General features: G+C 37.9%; 1 protein-coding gene across 1 annotated transcript; it reads left to right on the top strand.

Annotated features, from left to right (window-relative positions):
- The first annotated feature begins 5,848 nt into the window (after positions 1–5,848).
- On the top strand, positions 5,849–9,063 carry b2m (beta-2-microglobulin). The gene is made up of 4 exons (XM_075471984.1): positions 5,849–6,010; positions 7,017–7,289; positions 7,963–7,997; positions 8,618–9,063. Exons 1-3 carry the CDS (start codon positions 5,944–5,946, stop codon positions 7,974–7,976), a joined length of 354 nt encoding a protein of 117 aa, XP_075328099.1. The 5' UTR covers positions 5,849–5,943; the 3' UTR covers positions 7,977–7,997; positions 8,618–9,063.
- The last annotated feature ends 2,522 nt before the right edge of the window (positions 9,064–11,585 follow it).

The following is an 11,585-nucleotide window of genomic DNA, read 5'->3' as shown; positions in this document are numbered from 1 at the left end:
ACAAAAAAAAATAAATCCATCAATCAACCGATTTATTTACCCAAAACATAAATTTACATTATTAAGCAACATTTACTGTGATCGTTAAATCATATTAATATTGAAAGGAAATAAAGTTCCAGATTCAGTTCAGGTTTACGGTGCCGCAGGAATGAATGGCAGGCAGACTGAATAATGAGGAGAAGCAGGAGAAGCAGGTTTCCTACATACCATAAAAAAACTCAGATTAAAACCTAAAAGACAAAATGAGACTAGACTAGATTTAAAAATGTTGGCCACATGTACCACATTAGATGCTATAACAATCTGGCAATGACTGAAGGCAGGACCAGGGTTTAACCAACCAGAGCAGCAAGGGTTGAGGAGATGATGAACAGTATTTGCGCTCGACCCTGCTGGAGCAAAAGGAAAACCATGCCCAAAATCCCCACACCCACATGCCAGGTGGAGAAAAGGAAGAAAATTCTACAAGAGGGAAACAAAACTGCCAGAATCAGAGATTCATGACAAATCCAATGCAGACAAAGGGCATTTTAATGGTTGGATTGTGATATGTCAGTCAACAATAAAGGCTCTGAACATCAAGAGAAAAATCCAACAGACTTAAAGGGGATAGAGAATCAAAATCATCTTTTTCATGTTTTTGGTGTTAGTTCTGAGTCTCCCCGCCGTGGGGAGTACACACGAAGTGCCAGCAAGTGTCAGAACCTCTGTTTCAAGTACTCCCCTTTTTTGAATATCCCCCAGAAAAAGTGCCAATCCGTTTTTGTGAAAAAGTCACTTTTTCAGCAATCGCCCCCCCCCCCCACACCCAAATCCACTGCCACCCCGTTTCAGACACGCCCCTTCGGCGAGAAACAGGAACTGGTGTGCCTTCCAAGGCTGTGAAAGCGGACTATGATCGTTACATATTCTTCCCCCGGAAAGCAATGTTCGCGATCAATGGCTTTTATTTATTTTTAACAGCATCCCCTGTACATACAACCGCCGACTTTTCCTTTGCTCTGCGCATTTCACGGAGTACAGTTTCACAAACCTTGCACGATTCCGAGCAGGCTTCAGTCGGAATTTTGCTCAGTAGATGGTCAGTTCCGACAGGAACAGACAGACTGCAGCGAGGTGTGCGCTCCGCTGAGAAGGTGATCGGCTGCATCTATCCATGACCTGCACGTCTCCAGGACTATGGGGCGAGCAGGTCGGATCACAGCTGACCCTTCTCTATTTACACCACTCCCCTCGGGCAGGAGGCTTCGGTCCATTCGGACCAGAACCTCCCGTCACAAAAACAGTTTTTCCTCCTTGCAGTTGGACATATGAACACTTCATAATCACCTCATAACCTGCCCCAGTCACTTTACCATCATTAAAATTGCACTAATGAAGCTGCACTGTTGTTGCTCTGTATATTGGATACTGTGTATTGTTGTACACACATTGTACATTTTATATTCATGTATTTTTATTCTTTATTTTTTATTATTATATCCTATGTTACATGTTTACGCCGCAGCAAATTCCTAGTCAGTGAACACTGTTCACTAACAATGGCAATAAAACGAATTCTGATTCTGATTCTGAACAAAATCAACCCCAGCAATCAGTACAGCCTGTAAGTATCACATTTTATTTTGTTTTAAATGTGTGTTGTGCCATATTCCTGTTGTAGAATTGCACGTTAGCTCTGGCTTGTTCATCTAAAGGGAATGAGCTTTCTTTCCAGTCAGTGTATTACTCTATAGCTCTGTTTTCAGTGAGAGCAAGGGCAGCCAATCAAGCAACGGCAACCGAATAGCGCCAACACCTACCTGCATTTCATAATGAGGTTGCCAGATATGCTCTGAAACGACGCCAATAAGGGCAAACGACGCATTCTAAACCCAGCATAGTAACATAGCTGTTTCAGAGAGCCTTTTAGGGAGGTTCTGAGCCATTACAGACCCAACTAATTTTTTTGGGGCTACATATCACATCACAGAACAAGGATTAATGCCCCATTCAACCTTTCTCTATCACCTTTAAGCAACGGCGGAGGTTGACAATGGGCAGATGGAAGAAAATGCAACAATAGTCACTATTTTTAGATAAAAGAAAATAAAAACAAAATGAACAAAACTAAAAAGATATGAAGAATCTTCTTGGTGAGTAGTAAAAGCATAGCTCTTCATGCAAATAAAGAATGTCATGATAAGACGAGGACACTGAATCTTGTGATAAAAGAGAGGTATCACAAAGATATTTTTTGTATTTTATGTATTTTAATAAATATCTCTGTAGAGTCATTCAGTCTGGATTTGACCAGCTTGATCAAGAGAAATCAAAACATAGCTGAATATAAGTTTCAGAATTAATAGCTGGAGAGGTAACAAACTCAGCTCTATGAATCTGAATGGATCAATTAGGACATAAGAGGATAAAAAATTCAGGATTAATAACTATTAATTAATAACAAATAAGATGAATTGTAAAACTTGTGTGTGAATCTCGTGGAAATGGTGGCTGATGGTGAATTTCACAGCTATTAGGATGTGAAATTTTATTTGTCTGAGTACACATTTCCTTATCAAGTCTGTGTTCAAAGTGAAAACAAGCATTGTGTACATGACATTTTCTGTCACTGCTAAAGACAGCAGTTTGTTGAGAAGATATAATGCAGAAAGTCCGTTTCACAAGTGTACAACCTGCTTTCGTTTTTGTTTTCTTAAACCGCTGTAGAAAAGTTTGGGCTTTCACACTTTCCAGGGTAACTCCCTGGCACGAAGGCAATGCGTCTGGAAAGAGTTTTCAGCGCGCGCGCGCGAGCACATGACCCGGAAATAAGGAGAAATTCTATTTCTGATAACGATAACTTGAGCTTTTAGTTGACAGCTGTGATTATGTTCGCCGTGCTGGTAATTGCGAGAGTGACGTGAAGGCAATACAATGCCATGACATTTTATACCAGTGCTGTGTCAAGGACGGTTTCCCCTCCAGTTCCGCTCCGTCATGGTCCTCACGGTTAAAGAAGCGAGCGCTCGACGTACTGTATGGCACAAGTTACTACGGATAGTGTGGAGGCCCAAAATGATTGTTACAGCGATTTTTTTTTTTTAAATTTTTTATTATTATTTATTTTTTAGGTAAATGTTTGAAAAAACAAAACTTACTTTTACATTATCAATAAACTTCAGTTTTAAGCAGTAACACACTATAGTGTACACTTACAATGTTTTAAGGGTTTTAACTTTGAATGCAGACGGAAAAAAACCATGATAGCTTTGTTACAAATCATATGTCTTTATTTTTTTCTTCAGCTAATATGTTGTAAGAGTTTCTACAAGAAAATGTTGTTGTTCTTTTTTCATCTTACAGAATACCCTAGGCTATATAACCTTTCATCCGAAAGAGAAGAAGAGAAAGTGAAATTAAAGGTGGGTTTAGCAAACCGATGAAAATATGTTTAACATTTTTCAGTGGTTATTTAAGGAGCTAAGTTTTTGTTTTTTCTTTTATACTGATCAAGTTGAGGTTCTTCCTTTTGTTGAATACTTTTGGTACAATGAAGTAACCCCTCTGATCCTACTTGCATGTGTTTTCAACTGCTGACCATAGAGAAGGCCTTTAATCTTTTTCCAGCGGTGTAGTTTCTTTTCTTTCTGGGATGTGCTGTTCTTTGCTATTTTTCAGATTAAATGAGCGAAACTAACGGAGAATGATGTTTGCATGAGGATGAGTGTTTGTTGTCTCGTGTCTTTCTTACCTGTGAGTGACATCAGTTCCCTCAAATACTCTCTTGTTCCTCCATACCATACAACAGCAAACTTAATCTTGTAATGCTCTGTTATTTAGCTGTTTTTTTTTCAATTTTCCAATCACATGTTCTTTTCCTTTTCCCTATCTATCTATCTATCTATCTATCTATCTATCTATCTATCTAAGTTTTGAAAGACATCGACACAATATTATAATAGACATCGACACAATATTATAATATATAACTATCATATATATATATATATATATATATATATATCATATATATATAACTATCTATCTATATAACTATCATTTCAAAGGGCCTTTTTTGTTTGGTCCCCTGATGAGGTTTTGTGTTTTGCACTTCACTACCACCATATACAGTAACCACAGTAATGCTTTACTGAGTCAACTAAATTTGTTCTCTTGTGTATTTCTTAAAGGGCCACAAGACGGATTTGGATTTTTGTAGGTCAACAACTCTGTTCCTTTGGCCTGGATTTTGTTTTGTTTTGCCATCTTATTTTTCAAGTTATAAAAATAAAATAAAAAATCACACCAGCTTTTTCTCGTGTTTGGTCATTTCTTCAGTAGGTTTCCTCATCTTAGACCCCAAGATGAGTCTCAACAAGACTGGACCACTGCATGCCACCATTCAAACAGTATCTGTGGGGACCATAATGGCATGTAGCCACAAATTCAGACCATTATTCTATGTTTTCATATTTGACATACCATTTTATCATGGTTGTGACTCCCTAAGTGTGAAGGTTATTCAAGGTCATAGAGTGTAAACCAGTTCTGGACAGAATTAAAATGCACAGTAGTCCACATCCGGTTGAGTGCTGGTTTACTTGGTCTGATTTTGTTTGACATCTAGCATTGTGATGGCTTGGTTGTGGCCCACTTTTGGCAAACATGAGCGGACCGCCCAAGTTTCATCATTCCATGCTGTATGTGGGCCGGATGAACATGTCAGGTGTGGGCCGGATATGGGCCAAAAGAGTTTTGCTATCTATCTATCTATCTATCTATCTATCTGGACCAAGTCACACATGTGCAAGTCCCAAGTAATTTTTTCTTGGTCAAGTCAAGTCCTGTAATTGGTCAAATCAAAGTCAAGTCACCTTATTATTGCAATTTTACCTGCAGAATCTTATCTTACTAAAGTGAAAAGACAAGATTTAAGTAACTGTCAGTAAACATCATTGGCCAATGTGTCCAACCTGTCCACCCCGTATCACATCAAGCTAACGTTAGCTAACTACCGACTAGGCTAACAGGATAATATTAGCTAATTTGACAAGCACTTACTGGTCAGAATGGATCTTCAAATGACGAACAAAGTTCGAAGTTATGCTTGATGCTTAACACTCAAGTCATTCAAGTCATCGTGACTCAAGTCAAGTCAAGTGCCGAGTCTTTAACTTCCAAGTCCAAGTCGAGTCTCAAGTCTTTTATTTTTTGTCAAGTCAAGTCACAAGTCATCAAAACAACAACTCAAGTCACAGTGACTTGAGTCCCCATCTCTGCTATCTATCTATCTATCTATCTATCTATCTATCTATCTATCTATCTATCTATCTATCTATCTATCTATCTATACCAAAGCCCTCTGGAATACTGGAATACATACTATTATTTTAAGATTAGTCTCTTTGTTGATATATGTGTTAGGTATCCTATGTGTAGCTATATACTGCTGAGTCAAAATGATAATAACAATAACCACACTGTTATGTTAGAATTTATGTAGTTTTACATATCTTTCTTGTCTGCCTAACCTCTCTTACGGTTTCTTGCAACTTCACTTTTTCACTTCTTACTGCTGCTCTTTGATCCATCTATCTCTGTCTGATGCTGATAGGTGGTAATGTAATTGGGGGATTGGATTTGCAATAAACGTCCTCACTGTATTATTAACTAAAATATCAGATTGTCAGTAATCTTATGAAGGTGGTTACTGGGTTTTACTGACATTCCCCAACTGTCCACAGTGAACCAAACATGTTTGCTCCTATTTCACCTGGTAACAACAGGATGGAAAATAGTCATTGGCGAGCGTCATATAGTGGGCGGTCTTCATACGGTATATTAATTTGGTCTGCCTCATTGTTTCACTTTAATGTAGCACCCTTCGCAGAACTAAGGTGGTCGGTTGTTCTGAACGCATTCTGACTCTCGCTAACAGCAAAAGAAAGTCGATTCAACATGAAGCTGGTTCTGTGTTTTGCAGCTTTTCTCATGACTCTGCTGAGTTCAGGGGACTCCAAGGAAAGTAAGTACTTTATTTTTTATCTAGGCTTCCTGTTAACTCGGAGCATTTTAATGACGAATATAATACGTCCTTCATTCTTCATTGCTACACTACAATATTTTCAATCGAAGAAAACTATTTGTCGTTACTACTACTTACATCGAAGCAATGCTAAATTTCATTACAAAGCGCATTTTATTTGAAGAAATGGTCAACGAAACAGAAAAAACGCATTTTACTGAAATAAATAGTCAGTCAATGAAACTAAAAAGTCCTTAAACATGGAATGTTTGAGAATATTAGGGTTAAAAGCAAATAAGAAACACGATTACACTTGTCTATCTGTCTATTCGGGATGGAAATCCCCTCAGTCTTGAGTTAGTTTCGATTTTCACTTTTGCAATACCTGCTGCGCCACTACACCCCGTTGGCTCCAATATGACGTGAATTTATTAAATCTATCGATGTTTAATTATTTTTCCTTTTTGGTTTTTAATTGTGAAAGAAAAAAAGCATTTCTCCCATTGCCCTATTTTTCACTCTCGTCAACGATTTCGTGTGAGAATGACCCTTTGTTTACACCCAAGTTTTTTTTTTTTTTTTCAGAAAAAAATCAAATGTAGAATCTCTAATAAGCAGATTCTCAGAACATTAAAGACAATAGCCTAATTTAAGGTTGCCTATTTTTACAGGCATTCATGCTATTTTATTTCAAGCAGATGATTTATTTTCAATTTAACAACAGTGGAAATTAACAGACTGGCATGATGCCAACATAATGTAACATTGTAATGGCTGCTGATACAAAATATTACATTGGATGCAGTTTTTAAACATTAATGTGTAATAACCTATTGAGCTATGGAAATATAGATATTTTACAAAATATACTGTGCCATCAAGAAGCTATAACGCTCATAAATGTTAATGTTTCTTGCTTCATTCAGTGCGTTATTAAGATGAAGGGAAAAATTATGCGGCTTGCAGTATTTTGTATCTAATTGTTTTTTTTCTATATTGCCTTAAGCTCCACCCAAGGTTCAGTTGTACAGCCGTGACCCAGGACAGTTTGGAAAGGAGAACACGCTGATCTGTCACGTGAGCAACTTCCATCCCCCTGACATCACTATCGAGCTGATGGAGGATGGAAACGTTCTCCCCAATCACAAGCAGACCGACCTAGCCTTCAAGCAGGACTGGCACTTCCATCTGACCAAGAGTGTTCCCTTCACACCCGTGGATGGCCGCAAGTACAGCTGCAAGGTTACTCACGGGAAGACTACTAAAGATTACGCTTGGGGTGAGTTCAAAATATCTGTGTCTAATATTAAAGATGTCTCAAAATCAAGATTTAGACCAAAAAAAAGTAAGAAAAAAGAAACATTGTAAGCATTTAATGAACATTTTAAGGATGCATTTACCTTTACAAAGGTATGTTTTTTTCAAAAAGTAATTAGAATTTTAGGCTTTTTTCCAAATTGCGATCTTTTATAAATGTGAATTTAAACAGTTTAGTTCTACATATGAATTATTTAAACCAAATGTCTAATTAAAAATTTTGTGAAGAGAAAATAAAAATCCTAAAAGTGAGATTTGAATATGTTCTTTTTTTCTACTACAGTACAGAACGTTTCCAGTCTTGTTGTCTTTGTGCAATTCTTAGGCATCGGTTTTACCATGATAATATATTTACTGAACAAGGATACAAAATGTTACATCTCAGTTTGAAGTCTTCTTTAAGCTTTAAGGTGTTTTATTTTAAGAAACTTTTCAGAAACTTTTCATAGCATTTTTTATTTACATTATATACAACAATAGCAGTACAACGTTGTGGGAAGTGATAGCCATTCGGCCCTACAAAACACGGGATTATATTGTGCACGATAAAACATGACGATACAAAAAGAGATACAATTAAATGACAAATGCAAATCTTTGCATTTAAATAATAAACTATTGTTTTTATTTTTCAGAGTCAAACATGTAACTGTCTTGGAGGCCTGCCTCGGTGAGTTTACTGATTTAACTGCTCCTACTGGGTGTGATCAAATTGTCTTTATTGCTTAGGAAAGTCCCTAACTTGGTGAAATGACCCAGATGTATTTAAGTAGTTGCCATGGTGAGAACTGGTAAAAGTTTCTTCATGCTAGTGAAAGAGCGACGCTTTTATTATCTCTTGGCCCAGAACCATGAAAGAAGACCGTGTCGTCCCGCGATTCCTTTCCTAGCGGCTGCAACATTCAAAGTTGTCTCGTTTCTTTTTCATGTTGTCATACCGATTAGAAAAGCAACAAGAACCTCTGAATTTTGTTATTTTGTACAGTAGTTTTCTTTTTTAAGCTCTTATTTTTTACATACACAGCACCGCAGGGAGTTGGACAGCCCTTTCAGCTTGTTTTTTTTTTCTTCTCTTTTAGTCATTATGAGTGTCCCCATTCATTTTTCCTTCTAATCTTGCCATTTCCCAGTAAAGTCTAGTAAAATTGTTTTAGAACATTTACAAACTGTGATTTATTTGACCATTCAACCGTACACTTTGTGTTTCCACTAGAATGTGGAATTTGAGGATTATCAAAGCAGATGGTGATTTGTGTATGACGCTATAATGTATTTATTTTATTTTTTTAGAGCGCTCCCAGATGCATCACCTACTGCTGAGTCTACTCATCATGTCTTCAATCAACCACATCACAACATAATTTCTCATGACAGTCTCTTACTCTTACTTTCTAACAAAAAAAAACAAACAATTTATTAAGGTGATGGTTTATGTTTATCTATTTGTGCGATTCAATGCAGGGGTGTCACTCGTGTAGAATTCAAATTGCTTGACTTGTATGCTGAAAGGTGTGTAATGTTGAAATGCCAAAATGCTTTAATGACCTTTTAATGAACAAAGCGTTCTGTTTATCTTTAATAATTTCAACAGTTTTTATATAAATCAGAGGGAATTATATAGATTTGACCAGACTATATTGGGTACTCTTTCTAATTTTCCAGTGTGTGTTTTTTTTTTTTTTTTTTAAGTTGTAATTTTTCAATGCCCTCTACTAAATAAAATTCTCTTAAAAATTTTTTGACGTCTAAATGTTTTCTTTTTTTACTAACCTTTACAATTTAAGCTTTTATATCTCAGGGATATTGGTACAATAAACAATTCAATATACTGTATATGTATCCATAAACATCCTCTCCGCAGCATCCAGGCAGGTCAGAGGAGCAGCTGCAGTGACTAATGACTAAGTGACTAATTTGGATTTCCCCCATTGGGGGATGAATAAAGTATTTTTCTATTCTATTCTACAAAATACTTGGTTTGGCAACTTCTGGACTTGATAACACCGAGAGGATCCACTTCACCATACTTCTTTAAAATAGTGATGAATTGTCTGAACACTTAAATCAGACAGACATTGCCCTCATAGCCTCATGTTGTTCCATCGACTGGTCTGTCTTGGTAGTGGAACTACAATACATAAGACTAACATCTCTAAGGGTTGTATTGTGAAAAGCAACGGATTCTTAAGAATTGCTCAGGCTGAACCCTTAAGAGACTGACCAGTGATTAAACTGAGACAGATGTATTTACAAAGGTGTGAGAGTGTGACATGGTGAAAATTGCAGGCATGTTGTGGATTCCACAGGATGGAATGGGACTGATGTCTGCAATTAAGTCATCATAGCCACCATGCCCCCTGGAAAAAGTTGAGAAGCACAGGCACACAAAAGAAAATGCTGACCTTTCATAATACATTTCTGTCATCGTGTGCCATTATAATTTGTATATTTGTCATTTTTGAGGGGGGAAAAAAAAACATGAAATCTGTACATTTAATATTCATTAACCAATCTTAATTCAAAAACATATTTTCTGTTCCTAAAGTACATGTCTTAGGCACTGTCCACACTATCACAGACTTTTTCTACTCTCATCCAGTCGTCCACATACAAATAATGCTTTTGAATCAGAAAAACAGATTTTTTAAAACAGTTTCCAAAGTAAATGTTCTGTCTTAATCTATTAATTACCCTACCCAGGCTCCGCCCTCGCAGTGACGCAACACCTTCGAAGAGATTTGAAAGTCGATGTTAATCAGGCTATAATTACCCTGAAGTTATGTAGCTGAAATTGTGTTGTGTAGAACAAGAAGGACACCTACTGGTGTACCACAGTATTGCACCATAAGTGCCTTTATTTCGCCTCGTAACTCATAACGTGTTCAGTTCAGCACGAGTAGTTCCCACTGTCGGATCCCTGGAGTAAGTAAGCAAGTAAGTAAGTAACTTTAATTTATATAGCACATTTAAACAGCAAGAACTGACCAAAGTGCTGTACAGTGTCAAACTAAAAGACTAAAATTAAGCATAAAAATAAGATTAAAAGCAAAGCATGAACAAAAAGCAAAAATAAAATACGTAAGATACAGAAGGCAATCTACAGTGTAAAAAAGGCAAGATAAAATAATAGGGATACAAAATTAAAAAAAAAGAAGAAGAAGAGAGAGAGAAAAAAGAAACTAGGAAGCAAAAGCCAATGTGTACAAATGTGTTTTAAGTCTGGATTTAAAAGTAGTAGTTGTGGGAGCAGATCTGATATCAGGGGGCAAAGTATTCCAGAGACGAGGAGCTGCCACAACAAAAACGCGGTCCCCTTTGTTTTTGAGGCGGGACCGGGTAACATGGAGGAGACCTTTGTTGGCAGACCGGAGGGACTTTGGTGCAGGGAGGTGCTGAATCATGTCAGAGATGTACATAGGGGCCTGACCATGAAGTGACTTAAAAACCAAAAGTAACATTTTTAATTGAATTCTAAAACAAATGGGGAGCCAGTGCAGAGAAGAAAGGACAGGGGTGATGTGTTCTTGCCTCTTTGTGCCTGTTAAGGCTGATTTATGGTCGGAAACCAGGTCGTCTGCGTGTGTGTCGCAGTTAACGCAGACATGCCCCCCCCCCCTTACGCAGACACTCTGGTGCACCTCCTCAAAATTGTAACTCACCGCAGACAGTGCCGCAGACATCGCCGCAGGGAGGAGAGAAAGGAGGCCTCTGATTGGTCAACTCTACATCCGCTCTACACTATACGTATTTCCGGTTTGCTAACTGGCTAATGGTGACGCTAACCGTGCTAACCGTGACGATTCTTTCGCCTCTCTGCCAGCTCCAGTAGTAGCAATATTTCTTCTATTTCTAGATCGATCAGCTGCATCTCAATCAAAGTGCGCATTCGTCCAGTCGCCATTGTTGTTGAATGACCTCCGTAACCGTTAACACCCACAATCCTAGCTTGTTCGTGATTGTCCCTCTTGCGTTGTGGCGTGGGATTTTCATAGCGCAGACAGCGCTTCAAAAGTAGGCATAAATCAAAAATAACTGCGTCGTGTCTGCGACAAGCTCACTGCGACACACTGCTGCGAGAGTATACACGGCCCTTTAAAAACCTAGCAGCAGCATTCTGCACCAACTGCAGGCGAGCTAGCTGGCATTGGGGGAGGCCAAAGTAAAGGGCATTGCAGTAGTCCAGCCGAGATGTTATGAAGGCATGGATGACTGTTTCCAGATCTTGAAAGGACAGTGAGGGCTTGAGTCGGGTGACTAC

Source organism: Odontesthes bonariensis, chromosome 8, assembly GCF_027942865.1.
Source record: "Odontesthes bonariensis isolate fOdoBon6 chromosome 8, fOdoBon6.hap1, whole genome shotgun sequence".
NCBI classification, from domain to species: domain Eukaryota; kingdom Metazoa; phylum Chordata; class Actinopteri; order Atheriniformes; family Atherinopsidae; genus Odontesthes; species Odontesthes bonariensis.
Note: the sequence above shows the minus strand (reverse complement) of the source record. Positions and strands in the feature narration are given on the sequence as shown.

Bases quoted from the DNA above. Each gene is read 5' to 3' on its own strand.
- b2m (XM_075471984.1), top strand. From the start codon at position 5,944: ATGAAGCTGGTTCTGTGTTTTGCAGCTTTTCTCATGACTCTGCTGAGT. The intron at 6,011-7,016 runs GTAAGTACTTTA...TATTGCCTTAAG, and splicing joins TTCAGGGGACTCCAAGGAAA to CTCCACCCAAGGTTCAGTTG.